At 47.9% G+C, this 24,504-nt stretch overlaps 2 protein-coding genes and 1 pseudogene across 2 annotated transcripts; all 3 read left to right on the top strand.

Annotated features, from left to right (window-relative positions):
- The first annotated feature begins 436 nt into the window (after positions 1–436).
- Positions 437–19,683, top strand: LOC123142342 (uncharacterized). The gene is made up of 2 exons (XM_044561298.1): positions 437–1,825; positions 19,025–19,683. Exons 1-2 carry the CDS (start codon positions 568–570, stop codon positions 19,681–19,683), a joined length of 1,917 nt encoding a protein of 638 aa, XP_044417233.1. The 5' UTR covers positions 437–567.
- A 2,045-nt stretch (positions 19,684–21,728) lies between these two features.
- On the top strand, positions 21,729–23,134 carry LOC123140828 (uncharacterized). Its single transcript, XM_044560103.1, has one exon. The coding sequence runs from the start codon at positions 21,860–21,862 to the stop codon at positions 23,045–23,047; it is 1,188 nt and encodes a 395-aa protein (XP_044416038.1). The 5' UTR covers positions 21,729–21,859; the 3' UTR covers positions 23,048–23,134.
- On the top strand, positions 23,053–23,825 carry LOC123140829 (short-chain dehydrogenase TIC 32, chloroplastic-like; annotated as a pseudogene).
- Positions 23,826–24,504: the final 679 nt, after the last annotated feature.

The following is a 24,504-nucleotide window of genomic DNA, read 5'->3' as shown; positions in this document are numbered from 1 at the left end:
GGCGAAAATTTAACCCCGTGCACGTTGATGGGGACGGGGACGGGTTTGCTATTTTCTCGTGGGAATGGGTTTGGGCAAGCAAAACCTGGTGGATTTCGTCCCCGTTGCCATCTTGAATCCGTACAGTCTATTTATCCCTGCTTTTATTTGAAAAATCGTTTCTTATGTAGAGTAGTAGGGGAGAGGCTCGGCACGGATCACAAAAGAATCTGACTTTCCGAGCTACGAACTGACACATATTGAACGGAATCGAAACTAACTTGTCCTCTTTTTGTAACCAAACGGGCATATATATATATATATATATATATATATATATATATATATATATATATATATATACACACACACACACACGGACACGGAGTTCCAATCTTACCGCTGAGTTCAACGTATAGCAAACTTCCAATCTCGATCCCCTGCCTTGCCACACGCGTCCCGCTTCCGGTCCCGCTTACGTCCGCAGCAGCTCCGGGAGGTCGTTCCGCTTTCTCGCGTGCCAGGCTTCACGCGGACAGGCTAGCTGCTTGCCGGAAACAAGAAGACGAAAACTCCGGCCGCCGCGCCATGCCAATGCCAGCGCCGCTGGAGGATGAGGACATCCTCCGGGAGATATTCCTCCGGCTCCCACCGCTGCCGTCAATCCTCTCCCGCGCCTCCCTCGTATGCGCGAGCTGGCGCCGCATCCTCTCCGATCCCCGCTTCCTCCGCCGTTTGAGCAGACACCACCCGGAACCTCCTCTGCTGGGCTTCTTCAAAGTGTCTCGTCTCACATATTCCGCCTTCACTCCCATCTTGGACCAGCCCGACCGCATCCCCGCCGAACGCTTCTTTGTTCGGTTTCTTCACAGCTTCAGGAGACAACACCTGGAACCTCCTCCGTTGGGTTTCTCTAAAGGGTCTCTTGTCTTCACTCCCATCTTCACTCCCGTCTTGGACCCGCCCAATCGTATCCCGGCCCAACGCTTGTTTGTGCCCGAGCACGGGCTGGATTGGGAATTACTTGCCTGCCGCCACGGCCTCGCCGTCATGCTCAGCGAGTCGCTGTGTGAGATCTTCGTGTGGGATCCCCTCAACGGCCAGCAGCACCGCGTGCCTTTTCCATCGGAGCTCCGCGACACCAAAAGGGAGAGCTTCTGTAGGTGCAGCGCCACGGTGATTTGTTCTGACGATCAAGACGGGCATTTGCACCATGATTGCTTCTTGAGCCCGGCCTTCAAGTTGGTCTTGATCTGCACCAGTAGAGACTTGAAGACATCATTCGCTTGTGTCTATGAATCGGCGTCGGGTGTATGGGGGAATATTGTCTCGACGTCGACTACAGATATGGTTCTGAAACTAAGGCCCGGCATCCTCATCGGGGAAACAGTTTACTGGTTGTTTCATGGACGCGAAATCCTTGCATTTGATACTGAAAGGCAGACTCTTGGTGTCATTGAGATGCCGGCAGAGGCCCAACATGTCAACAACTGGTCCTTTCAGCTCCTACGGACAGATGACGATAGTGTTCTTGGCCTCGCCGTTAAGTCGAAACCCGGCATTCATATGTCGGAGGGCATTCATATATGGGAGAGGAAACTGAACTCTGATGGTCTTGCCGGATGGGTGCTTCTGCAGAAAATCAATCAATTGGAGGGGATCTCTTCTTGCACCTTCAGAAATGCAGAGATGGTGGGGTATGACGAGGAGTTAATTGTGATGATTCTGTCTACGTACAGTGGTGACTTCATGCTCCACCTTAAGTCGATGCAGATCAGATTAATTTCTAAAACGGATGAGTGGGCTGATACGGTTTATTTTCCCTACAGAAATTTCTACACTGCAGGTAATACCTCTGTACCTCATTTGTAACAAGATTAGTTCCAATTACTATTGATATGTGTTTGTTGTATTATTGTTCATGTGATGTGATTAGTTGTCTACTCCATGCAAATAATATAGTGAAACCATCTAATATTTGAAAAATAGTTACTCTCGATTGGATAATTAAAAACTTGTGTTACGTTTTTTCACTCAATCTGTCTGCTTGCAAGACAATGTTTGTCTTATTTGTTCTTCATACTAATCATCAATTCATGGCGGCATGTACTTTTTTATCGGAAAAATAATACTACTTCTCCAAATTCGAGCAATAACAAGTAATTCTCAATTTGAGTAGACTGAGTTTTTCCAATTTGTGCATATTTTCTTTCAGCCATATTGGGCATTAACCTGTACATAGTCTCCGCAGTTGTGTTCTGTATGAATGTATTTTCTCTAAACTTCTAAGTAGTCCAAACATGTCTTGGTAAAGGAATATTACAATTATCTTTTCCACCTGACAGCGAATGTGGCTTCATGTACTGTAGTTGTCACAAAAGCATACCATGCATTGTCATGATCCAACTTCTCCATGTTTTTTGTTGATTTATTGGGCTTTATTTGATATAGGCAGGGGAGTTGGGTGGAAATGGGTGGATCCAAATCTCTGAACACAAGAGATCTGCCAATGTGCTGTTTTGGTTGAACAGGTGAGGTAATTTCTATTTTTGCTATAAGCATGTCTTTTTGTCATGGTTACATAATTAATAAGATGAAGAATGCTTTTTTTGTTTATGTTACTGGTGTATTAAACTGATTAATTAGTTTCTATCAAGTTCTTCATTTGTATAAGGTGTGCCTTTGAGTTATACCACTAGTTCTTAACAACTTGTTCAAAATGGAATCAGTGTTTTTACTTGGAGATTGTACTGCACCAAGATTATTATTATTTCGCATTCTAGCTGCTTCACTTTTTAGCATGAGTTGCCTCAGTTATAAGTAAAGTTGCTTCAAATTTACAACCTGGAGTTGTTTTTTGGGAAAAGTCTATCAGGAAACCAGGGGTACCTGACTGCTCTTGCGCAAAAGCAAGCATCGTCTGAATGAAATTATTTGTTTTTTACTACTTCTAAGAAATGAAAATCAGTGTTTTTGGTTGTAGATTGTACTGATTTTTACCATCAGGATGTTTTTACCATTCTAGTTGCTTCACTTTTTAGCCACAAGTAAGTGCTCTCATTCCCCATTTCCCTCTGATGACGACGAAGCGAGGGTTTCGGTGAGTTTGGTGTGGTTTCTGCCGGGATTCGCCATCATGGGAGGCGACCATAGGCGCAAATAGGCGACGCAGAGGTAAACCTTGCTCCCACTCTTCCCCGTGCTCAATTCAAAAAAAATTCGGACGTTTCGAGGGATGGCTCGGTTTCGTGGTGGCGTGGCCGCGGAGTCGAACGGGGGCATGATAGCGACCGGTATTGACCCGTGCGGCAGCCAAATCGAGACAAGCGTTTCGACAATTTTTGTGGTCGGGAGGAGGGTGGGGTGGTTTGAAGGGTATGCGGGTAGGCGTGGCCGTTGTTCCTTTCTTCGCCGGAGTAGCGTTGTCATGGGGGTAGTGCACAAGGGGCACGACAGTGGCGTGGGTTGTTTACTGATTCGCCAGGACCGGAGTTTGCTTAGAGATTTTTGCATGGGGAGAGATTTTTGTGCCGGGAGGAGGTTGGGTGTGGGCAGGTCATGGTGGCATCTCCAGAGCTGAGCACGGGCACGTCAGCGGTGGTGGCGAGAGCAAACTAGAATGAGAGACAAGGCGAGATAGTTGAAATACAAGAGTTGTTGATAATGCGGCATGAGTTGCTTTCAACTTGAGTAGTAGTTGCTCAGATATTTTAAGTAAGGAGGGAGTTGATAAGGGGGTTGGGGTGGGATGGTTTTGAGCCAGATGAATATTGAACTTTTTAGTGTCAGAGACCTGCTCCTAGTTGGATTAGAATTACTACTCACTAGTCACTGGAAATTGATCGATTTGCTAAATATGTCTGGTTAAGGCAACATGGGAGAGGTGTAACTACTCTGATGAAGAGATTTTCATGTATAGGCTTAGTGCCGAGCTGCAAAGGAGTAGCTCAACACATGAGTTGTGTATGCATGTGCTTGTGCCTATGTATGTACAACAACGTTTGTGAGAGGTTTGCAAAATGTCCATTGGTTCATCCAGTTTTTTTTTTATGTATCGGCTGTTTGTCAGACAAATCAGAGCACACGTATTTTGTGATGTGCTCTGGAGCATTTTTTTTATCATTGATTTTTATTGAAAAATCCCAAGATTTTTATTTATGGAACCAGGGGTGGTAGTGGGTGAAACCCATGACTACTGTTTATCAACTTCTAACAGTTTTGAGAAGTTGCATAGGGTGGGTTTCGGGGTGCACATCAGTTGCCCAAGTAGTGTATGCTAGTTGCCTACTTTTTTGTGTTTTTCCGCTCAATGTGTTTGCTTACTTTTTTGTGTTTCGTCCCTCATCATGTGTTTGGTTAAGGGGTGTATAGTTGTTGACTAAGAAGCGTATGTATGCTTAACTTTTTGTTTTGTCGCTCATCATGTTTTTTTCTTCTGTGTTCCCAGAATGACATGCAAAAGCAAAAAGGGTCGATGATGCCAATGATGCACGAGGTGAAACAGCGGAGCAACATGGGGTACATGTGGGTGCTGAGATATCCTTTTTTCATTTTTGAGATACCTTTTTTTTTGTTTTTACATATATCACACATGCTTCTTTCTGTTTGACATATTGTTGAGTTGATCGACAATAGTTGCATCGTACTATTGCCAGTGTTAGAGAGTATAGTGGCCCATGTATCACACTTCGGTTGCCAGTGTTAGAGAATATAGTTGCTTTTTTTGTTTTAATTTACAACTTTTATTTTTTTCCTATCATTTCATGTTTGTGCATCCCCAGGTTATACATGTTTGTAAGGTTGGTTCCATCGAACGAGACACAATCATGATAAGCCAATGCATAAGTTTTCTATGGTGGACCATTCATCGAAACTAAATTCTCACCCCCCCCTCCTCATCCATTTTACACTTGAAAAGGAAATTTGGGGCTGCCTCCTTTAGCTGGTAAAAGTAACCACATCAAAGAAAGCAACATGATACAAACCAGGTTGATTACTCTTCATGACATTATCTTTCAAACTAACTAGAAGCTTGGTCCGACGACCCGTCTTGAAACCCTGCATTATCCTCACTTTGAAAATAGCAACACAAAAAGGGGCCAATAAGGATGGTGCAACTTTCAACCAAAATAGAGCAACTGTAGGCCATAAATCACAAAGCAACAAAAACACACACAAAAAAATATTCCAGAGTTGCCCTTCACAATTCGGATCCCTTTTTTAATGCAGAAGTCTTGGAAGATAACATAGTTGTCCACAATTAACCATACAATTGCCTAAAACCATGTATCCAGTTGCCCAATCCTCATGAGCAGAAACATTATCAAGACCATGTTTTGGCCAATATCTAAAGGTTTAGATACCTTTCAATTAAGTTTGTGTCATAGAGTTGCGTCAAGAATTTCTTCTCCGTGGTTAGGATTCTTATTGCGATTTGTAAATACATGGCGAATGATTGTAGAGGGGAGGGGTGAAATTGGTCATGGTGACATAACTAAAACTAGGGGATCAAGTTTTTTTTGTGAACCCCTCCAAAAACAAACATGAGTATGTTCTTTATCCTTTTTTAGGTAAAGTTGCCTAAAACCATGTATCTAATTACCCAATCCTCATGAATAGAAAGATTACCGGTACCATAAATTTTGCCAATATGTAAAGGTTTTAGATACCTTTCAATTAAGTTTGTGGCATAGAGGTGCGTTAAGAATTTCTTCTCCTCGGGTGGTTTCCCTTGGCGCGATTGTAAATACTTGGCAAGTGATCGTAGAGGGGGGTGGAGCTGGTCATGGGGACATAACTAAAACCGGGGATTAAGTTTGCTTCTGTGAACCCCTCAAAAAACGAGCATGTGTATGTTCTTTATCTTTTTTTCTCAAGTGTCATAGTTGCCCACAGTCAAGCATACTCTTTCCTAAAACCATGTATCCAGTTGCTCAATCCTCATGAAGAGAAACATTACCGAGACCATATTTTGGTCAGTATCTAAAGGTTTTAGATACCTTTCAATTAGGTTTGTGTCGAAGAAATGCATCAAGAATTTCTTCTCCTCGGGTGGATTCCCTTGGTGAAATCGTAAACACTTTGGCGAATGATTGTAGAGGGGGGGAGCCGGTCATGGGGACATAACTAATACCACGAAGTGTTTTTAGAGGATGAAGTTTGTTTCTGTGAAGTGTGAACCCCTCCAAAAACAAACACGTGTTTGTTCTTTATCCTTTTTTCTCAGGTGTCATAGTTTCCCACAGTCAACCATACTCTTGCCTAATACCATGTATCCAGTTGTCCAATCCTCATGAACAGAAACATTACCAAGACCATATTTTGGCCAGTATCTAAAGGTTTTAGATACCTTTCAATTAGGTTTGTATCGTAGAGATGCGTCAAGAATTTCTTTTCCTCGGGTGTAATCCCTTGGTGCGGTCATAAACATTTTGGTGAATGATCGTCGAGGGGGGAGGGGGTGGAGTTGGCCATGTGGACATTACTAAAACCACAATGTGTTTTTAGGGTATTAAGTTCGTTTTTGTGAACCCCTCCAAAAACAAACTGTTGGGGATCGTTGCAGAAATTAAAAAAATTCTACGCATCACCAAGATCAATCTATGGAGTCATCTAGCAACGAGAGAGAGAGGACTGCATCTACATACCCTTGTAGATCGCGAGCGGAAGCGTTCAAGTGAACGGGGTTGATGGAGTCGTACTCGTCGTGATCCAAATCACCGATGACCGAGCGCCGAACGGACGGCACCTCCGCGTTCAACACACGTACGGTTGGGAAGACGTCTCCTCCTTCTTGATACAGCAAGGGGGAAGGAGAGGTTGATGGAGACCCAGCAGCACGACGGTGTGGTGGTGGAAGTAGCGCGGATTCCAACAGGGCTTCGCCAAGCGCTGCGGGAGGAGGGAGATGTGTCACGGGAGGGAGAGGGAGGCGCCAGGGCTTGGGTGCTGCTGCCCTCCCTCCCCCCTCTATATATAGGGCCCCTGGGGGGGCGCCGGCCCTAGGAGATCCCATCTCCAAGGGGGGCAGCGGCCAGGGGGGGGGGGACTTGCCCCCCAAGTCAAGTGGGACGCCCCCCACCCCTAGGGTTTCCAACCCTAGGCGCAGGGGAGGCCCAAAGGGGGCGCACCAGCCCACCAGGGGCTGGTTCCCTTCCCCACTTCAGCCCATGGGGCCCTCCGAGATAGGTGGCCCCACCCGGTGGACCCCCGGGACCCTTTCGGTGGTCCCGGTACAATACCGGTGACCCCCGAAACCTTCTCGGTGGCCGAAACTGGACTTCCTATATATAATTCTTCACCTCCGGACCATTCCGAAACTCCTCGTGACGTCCGGGATCTTATCCGGGACTCCGAACAACTTTCGGGTTACCACATACTAGTATCTCTACAACCCTAGCGTCACCGAACCTTAAGTGTGTAGACCCTACGGGTTCGGGAGACATGCAGACATGACCGAGACGACTCTCCGGTCAATAACCAACAGCGGGATCTGGATACCCATGTTGGCTCCCACATGTTCCACGATGATCTCATCGGCTGAACCACGATGTCGAGGATTCAATCAATCCCGTATACAATTCCCTTTGTCAATCGATACGTTACTTGCCCGAGATTCGATCGTCGGTATCCCAATACCTTGTTCAATCTCGTTACCGGCAAGTCACTTTACTCGTACCGTAATGCATGATCCCGTGACCAAACACTTGGTCACATTGAGCTCATTATGATGATGCATTACCGAGTGGGCCTAGAGATACCTCTCCGTCATACGGAGAGACAAATCCCAGTCTCGATTCGTGCCAACCCAACAGACACTTTCGGAGATACCCGTAGTGCACCTTTATAGCCACCCAGTTACGTTGTGACGTTTGGCACACCCAAAGCACTCCTATGGTATCCGGGAGTTGCACAATCTCATGGTCTAAGGAAATGATACTTGACATTTGGAAAAGCTCTAGCAAACGAACTACACGATCTTGTGCTATGCGTAGGATTGGGTCTTGTCCATCACATCATTCTCCTAATGATGTGATCCCGTTATCAATGACATCCAATGTCCATAGTCAGGAAACCATGACTATCTATTGATCAACGAGCTAGTCAACTAGAGGCTCACTAGGGACATGTTGTGGTCTATGTATTCACACATGTATTACGATTTCCGGATAACACAATTATAGCATGAACGAGGAAATATAATAATAACCATTTTATTATTGCCTCTAGGGCATATTTCCAACAGTCTCCCACTTGCACTAGAGTCAATAATCTAGTTACATTGTGATGAATCGAACACCCATAGAGTTCTGGTGTTGATCATGTTTTGCTCTAGGGAGAGGTTTAGTCAACGGATCTGCTACATTCAGGTCCGTATGTACTTTACAAATATCTATGTCTCCATTTTGAACACTTTCACGAATGGAATTGAAGCGACGCTTGATATGCCTGGTCTTCCTGTGAAACCTGGGCTCCTTGGTAAGGGCAATAGCTCCAGTGTTGTCACAGAAGAGAGTCATCGGGCCCGACGCATTGGGAATAACTCCTAGGTCGGTAATGAACTCCTTCACCCAGATTGCTTCTTGTGCTGCCTCTGAGGCCGCCATGTATTCCGCTTCACATGTAGATCCCGCCATAACGCTTTGCTTGCAACTGCACCAGCTTACTGCCCCACCATTCAAAATATACACGTATCCGGTTTGTGACTTAGAGTCATCCAGATCTGTGTCGAAGCTAGCATCGACGTAACCCTTTACGACGAGCTCTTCGTCACCTCCATAAACGAGAAACATATCCTTAGTCCTCTTCAGGTACTTCAGGATATTCTTGACCGCTGTCCAGTGTTCCATGCCGGGATTACTTTGGTACCTTCCTACCAAACTTACGGCAAGGTTTACATCAGGTCTGGTACACAGCATGGCATACATAATAGACCCTATGGCCGAGGCATAGGGGATGACACTCATCTTTTCTCTATCTTCTGCCGTGGTCGGGCATTGACCCGTGCTCAATTGCACACCTTGCAATACAGGCAAGAACCCCTTCTTGGACTGATCCATATTGAACTTCTTCAATATCTTGTTAAGGTACGTACTTTGTGAAAGACCAATGAGGCGTCTTGATCTATCTCTATAGATCTTGATGCCTAATATATAAGCAGCTTCTCCAAGGTCCTTCATTGAAAAACACTTGTTCAAGTAGGCCTTTATGCTTCCCAAGAATTCTATATCATTTCCCATCAACAGTATGTCATCCACATATAATATGAGAAATGCTACAGAGCTCCCACTCACTTTCTTGTAAACACAGGCTTCTCCATAAGTCTGTGTAAACCCAAACGCTTTGATCATCTCATCAAATCGAATGTTCCAACTCCGAGATGCTTGCACCAGCCCATAGATGGAGCGCTGGAGCTTGCATACCTTGTTAGCATTCTTAGGATCGACAAAACCTTCCGGCTGCATCATATACAATTCTTCCTTAAGAAAGCCGTTAAGGAATGCCGTTTTGACGTCCATTTGCCATATGTCATAATCATAGAATGCGGCAATTGCTAACATGATTCGGACGGACTTCAGCTTCACTACGGGTGAGAAAGTCTCATCGTAGTCAACCCCTTGAACTTGTCGATAACCCTTAGCGACAAGTCGAGCCTTATAGATGGTCACATTACCATCCGCGTATGTCTTCTTTTTAAAGATCCATTTATTTTCTATGGCTCGCCGATCATCGGGCAAGTCAGTCAAAGTCCATACTTCGTTTTCATACATGGATCCTATCTCGGATTGCATGTCTTCAAGCCATTTTTTGGAATCCGGGCCCGCCATCGCTTCTTCATAGTTCGAAGGTTCACCGTTGTCTAACAACATGATTTCCATGACAGGGTTGCCATACCACTCTGGTGCGGAACGTGTCCTTGTGGACCTACGAAGTTCAGCAGTAACTTGATCTGAAGCTTCATGATCATCATCATTAACTTCCTCCCCAGTCGGTGCAGGCACCACAGGAACATCTTCCCGCGCTGCGCTACTTTCCGGTTCGGAAGGGGTGACTATCACCTCATCAAGTTCCACTTTCCTCCCACTCACTTCTTTCGAGAGAAACTCTTTCTCGAGAAAGGACCCGTTCTTGGCAACAAAGATCTTGCCTTCGGATCTGAGGTAGAAGGTATACCCAATGGTTTCCTTAGGGTATCCTATGAAGACGCATTTTTCCGACTTGGGTTCGAGCTTTTCAGGTTGAAGTTTCTTGACATAAGCATCGCATCCCCAAACTTTTAGAAACGACAGCTTAGGTTTCTTCCCAAACCATAATTCATACGGTGTCGTCTCAACGGATTTCGATGGAGCCCTATTTAAAGTGAATGCGGCAGTCTCTAAAGCATAGCCCCAAAATGAGAGCGGTAGATCGGTAAGAGACATCATAGATCGCACCATATCCAATAGAGTGCGATTACGACGTTCGGACACACCATTTCGCTGAGGTGTTCCAGGCGGCGTGAGTTGTGAAACTATTCCACATTTCCTTAAGTGTGCACCAAACTCGTGACTTAAATATTCTCCACCACGATCTGATCGTAAGAATTTTATTTTCCTGTCACGTTGATTCTCAACTTCACTCTGAAATTCCTTGAACTTTTCAAAGGTTTCAGACTTGTGTTTCATTAGGTAGACATACCCATATCTACTTAAATCATCAGTGAGAGTGAGAACATAACGATATCCTCCGCGAGCCTCGACACTCATTGGACCACACACATCGGTATGTATGATTTCCAATAAGTTGGTTGCTCGCTCCATTGTTCCGGAGAACGGAGTTTGGTCATCTTACCCATGAGGCATGGTTCGCACGTGTCAAATGATTCGTAATCAAGAGACTCCAAAAGTCCATCTGCATGGAGCTTCTTCATGCGCTTGACACCAATGTGACCAAGGCGGCAGTGCCACAAGTATGTGGGACTATCGTTATCAACTTTACATCTTTTGGTATTCACACTATGAATATGTGTAACATCACGTCCGAGATTCATCAAGAATAAACCATTGACCAGTGGGGCATGACCATAAAACATATCTCTCATATAAATAGAACAACCATTATTCTCGGATTTAAATGAGTAGCCATCTCGCATTAAACGAGATCCAGATACAATGTTCATGCTCAAAGCTGGCACTAAATAACAATTATTGAGGTTTAAAACTAATCCCGTAGGTAAATGTAGAGGTAGCGTGCCGACGGCGATCACATCGACCTTGGAACCATTCCCGACGCGCATCGTCACCTCGTCCTTTGCCAGTCTCCGTTTATTCCGCAGCTCCTGCTTTGAGTTACAAATATGAGCAACCGCACCGGTATCAAATACCCAGGAGCTACTACGAGTGCTGGTAAGGTACACATCAATAACATGTATATCACATATACCTTTGGTGTTGCCGGCCTTCTTGTCCGCTAAGTACTTGGGGCAGTTCCGCTTCCAGTGACCACTTCCCTTGCAATAAAAGCACTCAGTCTCAGGCTTGGGTCCATTCTTTGGCTTCTTCCCGGCAACTGGCTTACCGGGCGCGGCAACTCCCTTGTCGTCCTTCTTGAAGTTCTTCTTACCCTTGCCTTTCTTGAACTTAATGGTTTTATTCACCATCAACACTTGATGTTCCTTTTTGATCTCCACCTCCGCTGATTTCAGCATTGAATATACCTCAGGAATGGTCCTTTCCATCCCCTGCATATTGAAGTTCATCACAAAGCTCTTGTAGCTCGGTGGAAGCGACTGAAGGATTCTGTCAATGACCGCGTCATCCGGGAGATTAACTCCCAGCTGAGACAAGCGGTTGTGTAACCCAGACATTTTGAGTATGTGCTCACTGACAGAACTATTTTCCTCCATCTTACAACTGAAGAACTTGTCGGAGACTTCATATCTCTCGACCCAGGCGTGATCTTGGAAAACCATTTTCAGCTCTTCGAACATCTCATATGCTCCGTGTTGCTCAAAACGCTTTTAGAGCCCCGGTTCTAAGCTGTAAAGCTTGCCGCACTGAACGAGGGAGTAATCATCAGCACGCTGCTGCCAAGCGTTCATAACGTCTTGGTTCTCTAGGATGGGTGCTTCACCTAGCGGTGCTTCTAGGACATAATCTTTCTTGGCAGCTATGAGGATGATCCTCAGGTTCCGGACCTAGTCCGTATAGTTGCTGCCATCATCTTTCAGCTTGGTTTTCTCTAGGAACGCGTTGAAGTTGAGGGCAACATTAGCGTGGGCCATTTGATATACAAGACATATTGTAAAGATTTTAGACTAAGTTCATGATAATTAAGTTCATCTAATCAAATTATTCAATGAACTCCCACTCAGATAGACATCCCTCTAGTCATCTAAGTGAAACATGATCCGAGTCAACCGGGCCGTGTCCGATCATCACGTGAGACGGGCTAGTCAACATCGGTGAACATCTTCATGTTGATCGTATCTTCTATACGACTCATGCTCGACCTTTCGGTCTTCCATGTTCCGAGGCCATGTCTGTACATACTAGGCTCGTCAAGTCAACCTAAGTGTATTGCGTGTGTAAATCTGGCTTACACCCGTTGTATTCGAACGTTAGAATCTATCACACCCGATCATCACGTGGTGCTTCGAAACAACGAACCTTCGCAACGGTGCACAGTTAGGGGGAACACTTTCTTGAAATTATTGCGAGGGATCATCTTATTTAAGCTACCGTCGTTCTAAGCAAATAAGATGTAAAATATGATAAACATCACATGCAATCAAATAGTGACATGATATGGCCAATATCATTTTGCTCCTTCTGATCTCCATCTTCGGGGCGCCATGATCATCTTCGTCACCGGCATGACACCATGATCTCCATCATCATGATCTCCATCATCGTGTCTTCATGAAGTTATCACGCCAACGATTACTTCTACTTCTATGGCTAACGTGTTTAGCAATAAAGTAAAGTAATTTACATGGCGTTGTTCAATGACACGCATGTCATACAAAAATAAAGACAACTCCTATGGCTCCTGCCGGTTGTCATACTCATCGACATGCAAGTCGTGATTCCTATTACAAGAACATGATCAATCTCATACATCACATATATCATTCATCACATCCTTTTGGCCATATCACATCACACGGCATATGCTGCAAAAACAAGTTAGACGTCCTCTAATTGTTGTTGCAAGTTTTTTACGTGGCTGCTATAGATTTCTTAGCAAGAACGTTTCTTACCTATGCCAAAACCACAACGTGATATGCCAATTTCTATTTACCCTTCATAAGGACCCTTTTCATCGAATCCGTTCCGACTAAAGTGGGAGAGACAGACACCCGCTAGCCACCTTATGCAACTAGTGCATGTCAGTCGGTGGAACCTGTCTCACGTAAGCGTACGTGTAAGGTCGGTCCGGGCCGCTTCATCCCACGATGCCGCCGAAACAAGATAAGACTAGTAGTGGCAAGAAAATTGACAACATCTACGCCCACAACAAGTTTGTGTTCTACTCGTGCATAGAAACTACGCATAGACCTAGCTCATGATGCCACTGTTGGGGATCGTTGCAGAAATTCAAAAATTTCTACGCATCACCAAGATCAATCTATGGAGTCATCTAGCAACGAGAGAGAGGAGTGCATCTACATACCCTTGTAGATCGCAAGCGGAAGCGTTCAAGTGAACGGGGTTGATGGAGTCGTACTCGTCGTGATCCAAATCACCGATGACCGAGCGCCGAACGGACGGCACCTCCGCGTTCAACACACGTACGGTTGGGAAGACGTCTCCTCCTTGATCCAGCAAGGGGGAAGGAGAGGTTGATGGAGACCCAGCAGCACGACGGTGTGGTGGTGGAAGTAGCGGGGATTCCAACAGGGCTTCGCCAAGCGCTGCGGGAGGAGGGAGATGTGTCACGGGAGGGAGAGGGAGGCGCCAGGGCTTGGGTGCTGCTGCCCTCCCTCCTCCCCTCAATATATAGGGCCCCTGGGGGGGCGCCGGCCCTAGGAGATCCCATCTCCAAGGGGGCGGCGGCCAAGGGGGGGACTTGCCCCCCAAGTCAAGTGGGGCGCCCCCCACCCCTAGGGTTTCCAACCCTAGGCGCAGGGGAGGCCCAAAGGGGGCGCACCAGCCCACCAGGGGCTGGTTCCCTTCCCCACTTCAGCCCATGGGGCCCTGCGGGATAGGTGACCCCACCCGGTGGACCCCCGGGACCCTTTCGGTGGTCCCGGTACAATACCGGTGACCCCCGAAACCTTCCCGGTGGCCGAAACTGGACTTCCTATATATAATTCTTCACCTTCGGACCATTCCGGAGCTCCTCGTGACGTCCAGGATATCATCCGGGACTCCGAACAACTTTCGGGTTACCGCATACTAGTATCTCTACAACCCTAGCGTCACCGAACCTTAAGTGTGTAGACCCTACGGGTTCGGGAGACATGCAGACATGACCGAGACGACTCTCCGGTCAATAACCAACAGCGGGATCTGGATACCCATGTTGGCTCCCACATGTTCCACGATGATCTCATCGGATGAACCACGATGTCGAGGATTCAATCAATCCCGTATACAATTCCCTTTGTCAATCGGTACGTTACTTGCCCGAGATTCGATCGTCGGTATCCCAATACCTTGTTCAATCTCGTTACCGGCAAGTCACTTTACTCGTAACGTAATGCATGATCCCATGACCAAACACTTGGTCACATTGAGCTCATTATGATGATGCATTACCGAGTGGGCCCAGAGATACCTCTCCGTCATAAGGAGTGACAAATCCCAGTCTCGATTCGTGCCAACCCAACAGACACTTTCGGAGATACCCGTAGTGCACCTTTATAGCCACCCAGTTACGTTGTGACGTTTGGCACACCCAAAGCACTCCTATGGTATTCGGGAGTTGCACAATCTCATGGTCTAAGGAAATGATACTTGACATTTGGAAAAGCTCTAGCAAACGAACTACACGATCTTGTGCTATGCTTAGGATTGGGTCTTGTCCATCACATCATTCTCCTAATGATGCGATCCCGTTATCAATGACATCCAATGTCCATAGTCAGGAAACCATGACTATCTGTTGATCAACGAGCTAGTCAACTAGAGGCTCACTAGGGACATGTTGTGGTCTATGTATTCACACATGTATTACGATTTCCGGATAACACAATTATAGCATGAACAATAGACAATTATCATGAACAAGGAAATATAATAATAACCATTTTATTATTGCCTCTAGGGCATATTTCCAACACAAACATGTGTATGTTCTTTATCCCTTGGTGCCTAAAACCATGTATCCAGTTGCCCACAATCAACCATACAGTTGCCTAAAACCATGTATCCAGTTGCCCAATCTTCATGAACAGAAACATCATCAGGGCCATATTTTGCCCAATATCTAATGGTTTTAGATACATTTCTATTAGGTTTGTGTCACAGAGATGCGTCAAGAATTTCTTCTCCTCAGGGGTGGGATCCCTTGGTGCAAGAATGATCGTAGAGGGGGAGGGGGTGGTGTTGGTCATGGGGACATAGTGTTTTTAGGGGACTATAAGCTTATCTGTGAACCCCTTCAAAAATGAACATGTGTATGTTCTTTATCCCTCTTTTTCAGGTGTCATATCTAGAGATACGAGGCACAAGACTATGCGTGTGTGGGTGTGGTTTTGTGTAGTTGCCCAAAGAAAACAATGGAGTTGTTTGGAAAACTTCACAAAGTTGCCCGCTAAATCACATCATCGGGGTCATAGGTGCCAGCGCAACTGGGAGGAAGTTGCTTCATTTTAAGTAGTAGGATATAAACATTTTCGTTAAATTTTCTGCATATTTTTGCTGTTAACAAAAACAGTTACCAATTTTGTGGACAAAGTTTGATTGTATTTGCATTGAGAAAGCTTCTTACATTTTTGCATGGACAAAGTTGCTTATAGCACACAAGATAGTTGCTTAAAACCAGCATGCCTTTTTGTTGGGAGAAGGGACACATGGCTAGTAAACTTTTGATATTATGTGACCGTGTTTCTTTTTCATTTTTTACTTGTGTATGTAATGCACCTACATATGCGGTTACTGTCACCTATATATGACATCCTGTTTGTTGTTTTTGCGGTTGTTTGTTTTCTGCACAAGGGTTTCCTGATATTACTGCAAGGACCTTACAGGGGCAACAACCCCTTTTTTAATGCCGGACACTAGATGCTTCAAATTTTAGCATGAGTTGCCTGAAATCATCACAGGCAAAGTTGTTGCATGTTTTTTACTTTTGCATTGGGGATACATGATATTTTTTTACTGCAAGGAACTTATATGTGAGTAGACCTTTTTTACACGCCTGATAGTAGTTGCTTCAAATTTTAATATGAGTTGCCTGAAAATCACAGGTAAGTTTGCTCTTTTGAAAATAGCATGATCTATGATTCTGGAAAGTGTTATGTGGGAGGAGAGGAAGAAGGACGACATGCTGGGCGTTTGGGTGATTGGCGCTAGTAGCCAAGAAAAGGAGGGGAGAGGGGGACCAGGTGGGGCGCGTGGTTCGGGTGGGCATGTACTGGTTCACGGGCACGTGACATGAGGAGACGAGGCGCGCTCTTTCCTTTTGCTGGCGTATTTTCCATAATGAACAACCAAAAATATGCTGACCTAATTGAAAGGTATCGAGATGCCCAATCCTCATGAACAGAAACGTCACCAAGACCATACTTTGGCCAATATCTAAAGGTTTTAGATACATTTCAATTAGGTTTATGTCATAGAGATGCGTTAAGAATTTCAGAGAAAGATACCAGAGTTTGCCTACACTGTTTGGATCCTTTTTTATGCACAATACATGAAAGATAACATAGTTGCCCACTATTAACCATACAATTGCCTAAAAGCATGTAATGAGTTGCCCAATCCTCATTAATAGAAACGTCATCAAGACCATATTTCGGCCAATATCTAAAGGTTTTAGATACCTTTCAATTAGGTTTGTGTCAACAACTCAAAGCAATTCAACTAAAAGTAACTTAGTAACTTAGCCGAATTATCCCCGCTCCGGACGAGGATGTTGGTCTTGACCCAAGTCGGTATACTCATTACGGATTTTTATAGTGACTCCGGTATGTGATAGCGTTACCTGACCTTGCCAGTGACACAGTCAACGACTAGTATGATGAGAAGGTCGCCATAGTTATTTCTATGGTTCGGACCGATGAAGAGTTGTGATACGATGTAGCAAAAGATGTACTTGTATTACGTACAAGTGGTTGCACAATCTTCCTTTCCGATGAACTTGCTTGATATAGACAAGGGTCATGTGACGACGCGGTGCTCGGGTGCCGTAGTGATCATCGATTCATCGTAGAGGAGGTTGCGAGGGATGCGATCTAGCATACGCGTCAAAAGGAAGGGACACGAGGGACGTAGTTCGGCGTCGGGGCCGTAAGATCGGTCGGCCTGGCTCCCGGCCAACAGTGCCAATGAGCGGTACACTTGTGACCTATGGACGGATCGGCCGACGAGGTGGCGCTCGGCACGGTACACTAGGCAGCTCGCAGACGGATCGGTTGGTGAGGTTTTGGCGACCGGCGGCGACACAACGAGCTAGGCAGCACGAGCAGTTGCAAGCGCGTAAGAAAACATAGCAAAGCAGCAAGCTAGCACACGCGTGTGTTAGGCATCACCGACCAGCTACTTTGCCATGCACACTGTTCGACGCGATTTTGTCGCCATTTCGGGATTGTCAATTATGAAATATGACATTAATACGTGTGCACCTGCGTGTGTAACCAAGATATTGATTTTCTCATAAAAAGGGTTCATTGAGATCGGTGGATCATAATTTAATTAGACTACCCACAGTGGGAGTAACATAGGTAATAACATCACACATATCTAGATAAAATAGATAATGTGACAAGCAATAAATGAAGAAAGAGAGACATGTGGTAACATAGCTAGTTACTACTAGTATGAATAACATCACACATATCAAGACAAAATGAGTCTATAGCCTAATAAATGAAGCGTTGCATGTTACCACACATGTTACTCCCCACTATAGAGGTAGTAACATGCCCATGTTACTCCTCTATGTTATTGTGGCTAGTCTTATGCCTACACGTACATGGTCTAGTGAGCCTCAGTTAACAAGCAAATGGATGTGCGTGAGAGTACAAGAGCTATGCATGGACACAGCTTACGTACATGCCATGATGAGGGTATCATGCATCCATGTGGCCTAATCAGTCTGGTTAATTAATCACAGTTATAGGTGCATGCATGACTCACGTATTGCACTGTGCGTATGCATGCATGGAGCATATTAAACAAATGCCAGATGAATCAACCGGACCACCGTCCGCGCATGCAGCTGGTTTACGTAGAGCACGCGCAAGGTCATAGTTATCCATTCCCACACCTTTGCCTATATATACTCACGCACGTACGCAGCTTGAGGGGGGAGGAAGGAGCCCAGAGGAGACGCGCCCATCTGGTGGCAGCGACTACACGCACCGACGGAGGCCGCGGCACCCCGGCGACGGACTATGCGCTCCGCCTCGGTGCACTCCTAGACCGCAGATGATGCGCCGGCGTCCGCGACGACAGCGAACGTCCGCTGGCGAGCCCGACGAAGCCTTAGGATGCCACACCCTACATCAACAATCAAGACGAGCATCCTTCTTTGTCAACGGCATGCTTATATAATTAATCTTCTCACTGTTTTCTTCTCTCATTTCATCTCTCTCTTCAGCCCAAGGTGGAGCGTCGACGAGATGGACGGAGGAGGCCGAGGACTGGGCGCGCCCGCGGCAGCGACACACTTGCCCTGCAACATACACGCGGCCTGGCGCTGTCCGGTGGCAGCAGCGCATGCGACGAGGAGGACGCACGACAGCGAGCAGAATGCACCAGCGGCTAAGGTGGCATGCACTAGTGCGGAGCCTACGCGGAACGCCTGTTGGTGGCAAGCGTGCTATCGATGACACAACGTGGAGCTTCATCCAGGTCAACATAATTTTTCTACATCCATCCATCTCTTATGTGCCCAGGTCAGGATATTACTGCGTGTCCGGGAGCAGCACCTCCAGGACACGGAGCAGAGAGGCGAGGGAGCGCCTGCGGCAGCGCGCACGGCGTGTACGCCCGGGACGGCCAAGTAACCCGAAGCTGTTCCCAGGAGATGCGTGCGCTCTCGGCGACGGCCGACATCGCCTTCATACACGCGCCCTCACGGCGGCAGCATCTCGCCGGCGGTCCGAGGCAACGCCAGTCGCGTCCGCAAGACCACGAGGTTGCGCCGCCGGCAAGCAGCAAGGCGCCAACTCTACCTCAGAGGCGACATCGAAGGGACGACCGACGTGTGGCCTGGCTCCATCACCATCGCCACGACAACGTCGGAGCTGCCGGCCTCAAGCCCGGCGTTATCTCCACCATGCCGGCGTGCATCCCGGCTCCCTCACCATCGCCACGACAACGTCGGAGCTGCTGGCCTCAAGCCCGGCGTTATCTCCACCATGCCGGCGTGCGTCCCGGTTCCATCATTATCGCCACGGCAACGGCGGAGCTGCCGGCCTCATGCCCGGCGCTATCTCCACTATGCCGGCGTGCGTCCCGGCTCCGTCACCATCGCCACGACAACATCGGAGCTGCCGGCCTCAAGCCCGACGCTATCCCCAACACGCCGGCGTGCGGCCCAGCTCCATCATAACCGCCACAACGATACTGGAGCTGTCGGCCTGAAGCCCGGCGTTATCTCCATCACCACCGCCACGATGATGTCAGAGCTACCGGCCTGCAGCCCGGTGCCATCTACGCCACCACGACGACATTGAAGAGGCGGCGACACGTCAGCAACCAGGCGCGCACCCATGAAGACCGCATGCAGATGACGCGCCGAGACTGTGTATATTGGCACCGATGATGGGCTTGTGCGCGCAGACGTACTAGACCTGGAACAACACATGGCTCTTCCGCGAGAACCTGTGTAGCCACGCACCAGCAAAAAGGAGGAGACCAACATCTAAGGCCACGACATCATCTACCACGACAAGGGAAGATCAAACTCATGGCATCCATATTCTTCAGTGCCAGGCCTACACGTACCATCTTCTCTCTATCTCATTCTCTTTTCCTTTCCCTCTTGTTTCAGCGCATCCAGAGTTGAGCGGACGATAGGACTCACCACGGAGGCCATGCTGGATGATCAGAGCTCGCCCATGCGCCACTGAAAAGGACGGAGGAGGAGTCACCCATCGTCAGCCCATCTTCATCAACCCCGCCAGTGCCGTCATCACCAATCCCGGGCTCGAAGAGGAAGACTTCTACATCAACCTGACTTCGCCATCTTCATCAACTTCTCTCCCGGCGAGGGCACCGACTGCCTCGACACGCCACCCGGCTACATCGACATGGCGTCGCCAACTCTACATCTGACGAGGATGTCGTCTACATCAGCACCACCGGTCGTCCATATGTCGCGGCCATCTTCTTTGACTTTGTGTCTAAGCGATGACGTCTATACCAAGTGGAGGCCGTCCCTGTAACTGCGACGGTCTGAGGTCTACATCGACGAGCTCGCATCGTCGTCATCTTCAAGCAACGCCGCCATGCGGCGACCCTCGAGTCTACTCCAAGTTCTACATCAACACACTCCCCAAACCCCGTCCAAGCTCCGACGAGGCGAAGCCACTTCACCGACATGTCTTTTTCCGATGAAGCTACCCATATCTTGCCAGGCACCGACGAGGCGAAGACAAGACACACCATGTCCTACACTGACGAGGCGGACACCACCAGGCCGGGCACCGATGAGGCGAAGGCCGCCCATCTGTCTGAGCTGACGAGGCCAGACATCATCGGACATCGACAAGCCGGAGGGATGTGGCTAAGCATCGCCGGAGCAACGGACGTATCGCTCCACTCTTCTATTCCACCACATCATCACCGAGCACTTGGAGAAGACGAGACTTGAAGACGACGACCATTGCAGCAGCTTAATCGGAGGTGGTTCGCGGCTCCGGCTCGCGGATGTAATTAATCGGGAGCCTTCGGAGGCCCCGTGAACCAGAACTTCACAATCGCCCAAGTCTTATCGGCCGAGCTAGCAGGCCATTGAGCGCTTATGTAAAGGGATCATGTAATTTGTTTTCTCCCACGAGAGATTAATAAAATACAAGTTTTCCTATGTTTTCTTTGTGTACTCAGTACACTGGCACGCCTGCATGTTCATTTCCCCTGACGTGTAGAGAGATAATAACACGACAACCATCGTTGTTTTTATTATTTTTCGTGTCAAACACACACGTACGTGATGGCTTAGCTGCTGCCTCATGGATGGATGGATGCATGGCGAGTGAGGGTGTTGGTTGTGGCTGCTAGCAACGCATGCATTGCGCGGAGCAGTGCTTGATGTTCTGTTCAACGCGCGTGAGCGAGGATGCGCTCAAATCAATGAACGAGCACAGCGGCGCTCCGTAGCCGGGTCCATAATGAATTAATGATTGTAACTGCACTAGCGGGTTGATAGTACCCAGATTGTACGCCTGCTCCGAGTCGATCTGTATTTCGACTTGATCAGATCTCCGTTTTTATTTGAATCGTTTCTTACATAGGCTGCGTACGGACACATATGGAACGGAGTCGAAACTGATTCCTACTCATGTAACCTCAGTACAAGTAACGGACACACACCAACATACGGACACGAAGTTCCAATCTAACAGCTACATAAGTTCCAATCTCGATCCCTTGTCACACGCGTCACGCTTCCAATCCGCCGACCTTCCGCTCCGACCGCAGCAGGTCCAGGAGCCGGAGGGGTGGTGCTGGGCGTCGTTCCGTGCCAGGATTCCGCGGAAAAAGAAGAAAACTCCGGCCGCCGCGCCATGTCAATTCCAGCGCCTCTGGAGGATGAGGACCTCCTCAGGGAGATCCTCCTCCGGCTGCCTCCGCTGCCGTCAACCCTCTCCCGTGCCTCCCTCGTATGCACGCGCTGGCGCCGCATCCTCTCCGATCCCCGCTTCCTACGCCGTTTCAGCAGACACCACCCGGAACCTCCTCTCTTAGGTTTCTTCAAAGGGTCTACCCCATATCCCTTCTTAATTCCTGTCCTGGACCCGCCCGATCGCATCCCTGCCGAGCGCTTCTTTCTGCCTGAGATCACGGGGGATTGGGAGTTCCTTGGCTGCCGCCACGGCCTCGCCGTCATGCTCAGCGAGTCTCTGTGTGAGGTCTTCGTGTGGGATCCCCTCAACGGCCAGCAGCACCGCGTGCCTTTTCCACTGGAGCTCCGCGACGCCAAAAGGGAGAGTTTCTGTAGGTGCAGCGCCACGGTGATGTGTGTTGATGATCAAGACGGGCATGTGCAGGACGATTGCTTCTTGAACCCGTCCTTCAAATTGGTCTTGATCTGCTCCCGTAGAGACCTGAAGACGTCATTAGCTTGTGCCTACGAATCAGTGTCGGGTGTATGGGGGAATATTGTCTCAGCGTCGACTAGAAGGATGGTTATGAAGCTAAAGCCCAGCATCCTTATCAGGAGTGCAGTTTACTGGTTGCTGCATGGAGGTCAAATCCTTGCATTCGATATTCAAAGGCAGACTCTTGCTGTCATCGAGACGCCCGTAGATGCCCAACGTTGGTCCTTTCAGCTCTTACGGACAGATGAAGATAGCGTTCTTGGCCTCGCCGCTATGTCGAAACTGGGCATTCATATATGGGAGAGGAAACTCAACTCTGATGGTGTTGCCGGATGGGTGCTTCTGCAGAAAATCAATCAATTGGAGGGGATGTTGTCTAACGACTTCATAAATGGAGGGATGGTGGGGTATGACGAGGAGTTAAATGTGGTGGTTTTGTCTACATACGAGTATTTAACCAAAAACTATCACAATTCGCGGAAACGTGACAGAAAACTACCACTTTACGATTTTGTCCCGAAAACTACCACTTTTTTATTAATCCGTGGCAAAAAACTACCAAGTGTGAAAACTGCTCGCTTTGCCTGGGTTAAACCCGAATCTGACTGCCCGACCCCACACATAAGTGGGCTAAAAATGCAATCGGGTCCCTAGTTTTTCTTAAAAAAGCAATCCAGTCCCTCACCATGTCCGCCGGCACCGCCTCCTTCTCCTCCTCGTCGCCAGCCAGCCTCGGGTGCACCGCCGCGTCCAGACCCTACGACGCGACGCAGGCCTACGCGGTGTCCAAGCTCGCCAACATGCTGCACACCAAGGAGCTCGCCGCCCGCCTCCAGGAGATGGGCGCGGACGTGACGGCGAACTGCGTGCACCCCGGCATCATGAGGACGCGCCTCAACCGTGACCGAGAGGGGCTCATCACAGATCTCGTCTTCGTACTGCTCTCCAAGCTGCTCAAGACCATCCCATAGGTGACGATCATTCAACTGCATTATCATATGCGGACATGTCTCTGTCATCGCTGCACTCTGTTCTGCGCCTTGCCCCGCCACGCCGGAGGCTCTGCTTTCCGCAGTTAATGCGCCGCTCGCCCCCTCTTGCTGACGTACGTAGTGCCTTCTCTTCTCGCGTGCAGGCAGCGGCGACCACGTGCTACGCGGCGGTGCACCCGAGGCTGGCCGGCGTGTCCGGCCGCTACTCCGCTGACTGCAACGAGGCGCTGCCGTCGCCGGCCGCCGCAATCCGCCGCGAGGCCGCGCGGCTCTGGCAGGCGTCGGAGGACATGATCAGCGGCTCGAGTCAACAGGGAAGCAACACAAGGACAGGAGTGGAAGGACCAGGACGCGGCGGTGGCCCGAGGCTGGCCGGCGACGAGGAGGAGAAGGAGGCGGTGCCGGCGGACATGGTGAGGGACTGGATTGCTTTTTTTTAAGAAAAACTAGGGACCCGATTGCATTTTTAGCCCGCTTATGTGTGGGGTCGGGCAGTCAGATTCGGGTTTAACCCAGGCAAAGCGAGCAGTTTACACACTTGGTAGTTTTTTGCCACGGATTAATAAAAAAAATGGTAGTTTTCGGGACAAAATCGTAAAGTGATAGTTTTCTGTCACGTTTCCGCGAATTGTGGTAGTTTTTGGTTAAATACTCGTCTACATACAGTGGTGACTTCATGTTGCACCTTGAGTCGATGCGGATCAGATTAATTACTAAAAATAATCGCCGGGTCGACAGGATGCATTTTCCGTACAGAAATTTCTACACTGCAGGTAATACCTACGTACCTCATGCGTAACAAGATTAATTCCAATTACTATTGATATGTGTTTGTTGTGTTAGTGTTCATGTGATTAAAGACCCCCTTGATATAAATAATACAGTGAAACCTAGTTACTCCTTTGGAAGATTGGAGGTTGTAATGTTTTCCCATTCATTGCATCTCCTTGCAAAACAATGTATGTCTTGATTTTTCTTGATATTAATTATCAACTCATAACGGCATATATTTTAACATGCTCCCTCTTACCCCCTCTTTTTACATGTTTGAGTATTTTACTTAGGACCTTAGGGTCCATAGCAGTAGCTAGATGGCATCCCACTAGTAGAAAAACTACT

This window comes from Triticum aestivum, chromosome 6D (genome assembly GCF_018294505.1).
Source record: "Triticum aestivum cultivar Chinese Spring chromosome 6D, IWGSC CS RefSeq v2.1, whole genome shotgun sequence".
NCBI lineage: Eukaryota > Viridiplantae > Streptophyta > Magnoliopsida > Poales > Poaceae > Triticum > Triticum aestivum.
The sequence above is the reverse complement of the archived record's forward strand: the minus strand, read 5'-3'. Positions and strand labels throughout refer to the sequence as shown.

Bases quoted from the DNA above. Each gene is read 5' to 3' on its own strand.
- LOC123140828 (XM_044560103.1), top strand. From the start codon at position 21,860: ATGTCAATTCCAGCGCCTCTGGAGGATGAGGACCTCCTCAGGGAGATC.
- LOC123142342 (XM_044561298.1), top strand. From the start codon at position 568: ATGCCAATGCCAGCGCCGCTGGAGGATGAGGACATCCTCCGGGAGATA. The intron at 1,826-19,024 runs GTAATACCTCTG...TTATGTGCCCAG, and splicing joins CAGAAATTTCTACACTGCAG to GTCAGGATATTACTGCGTGT.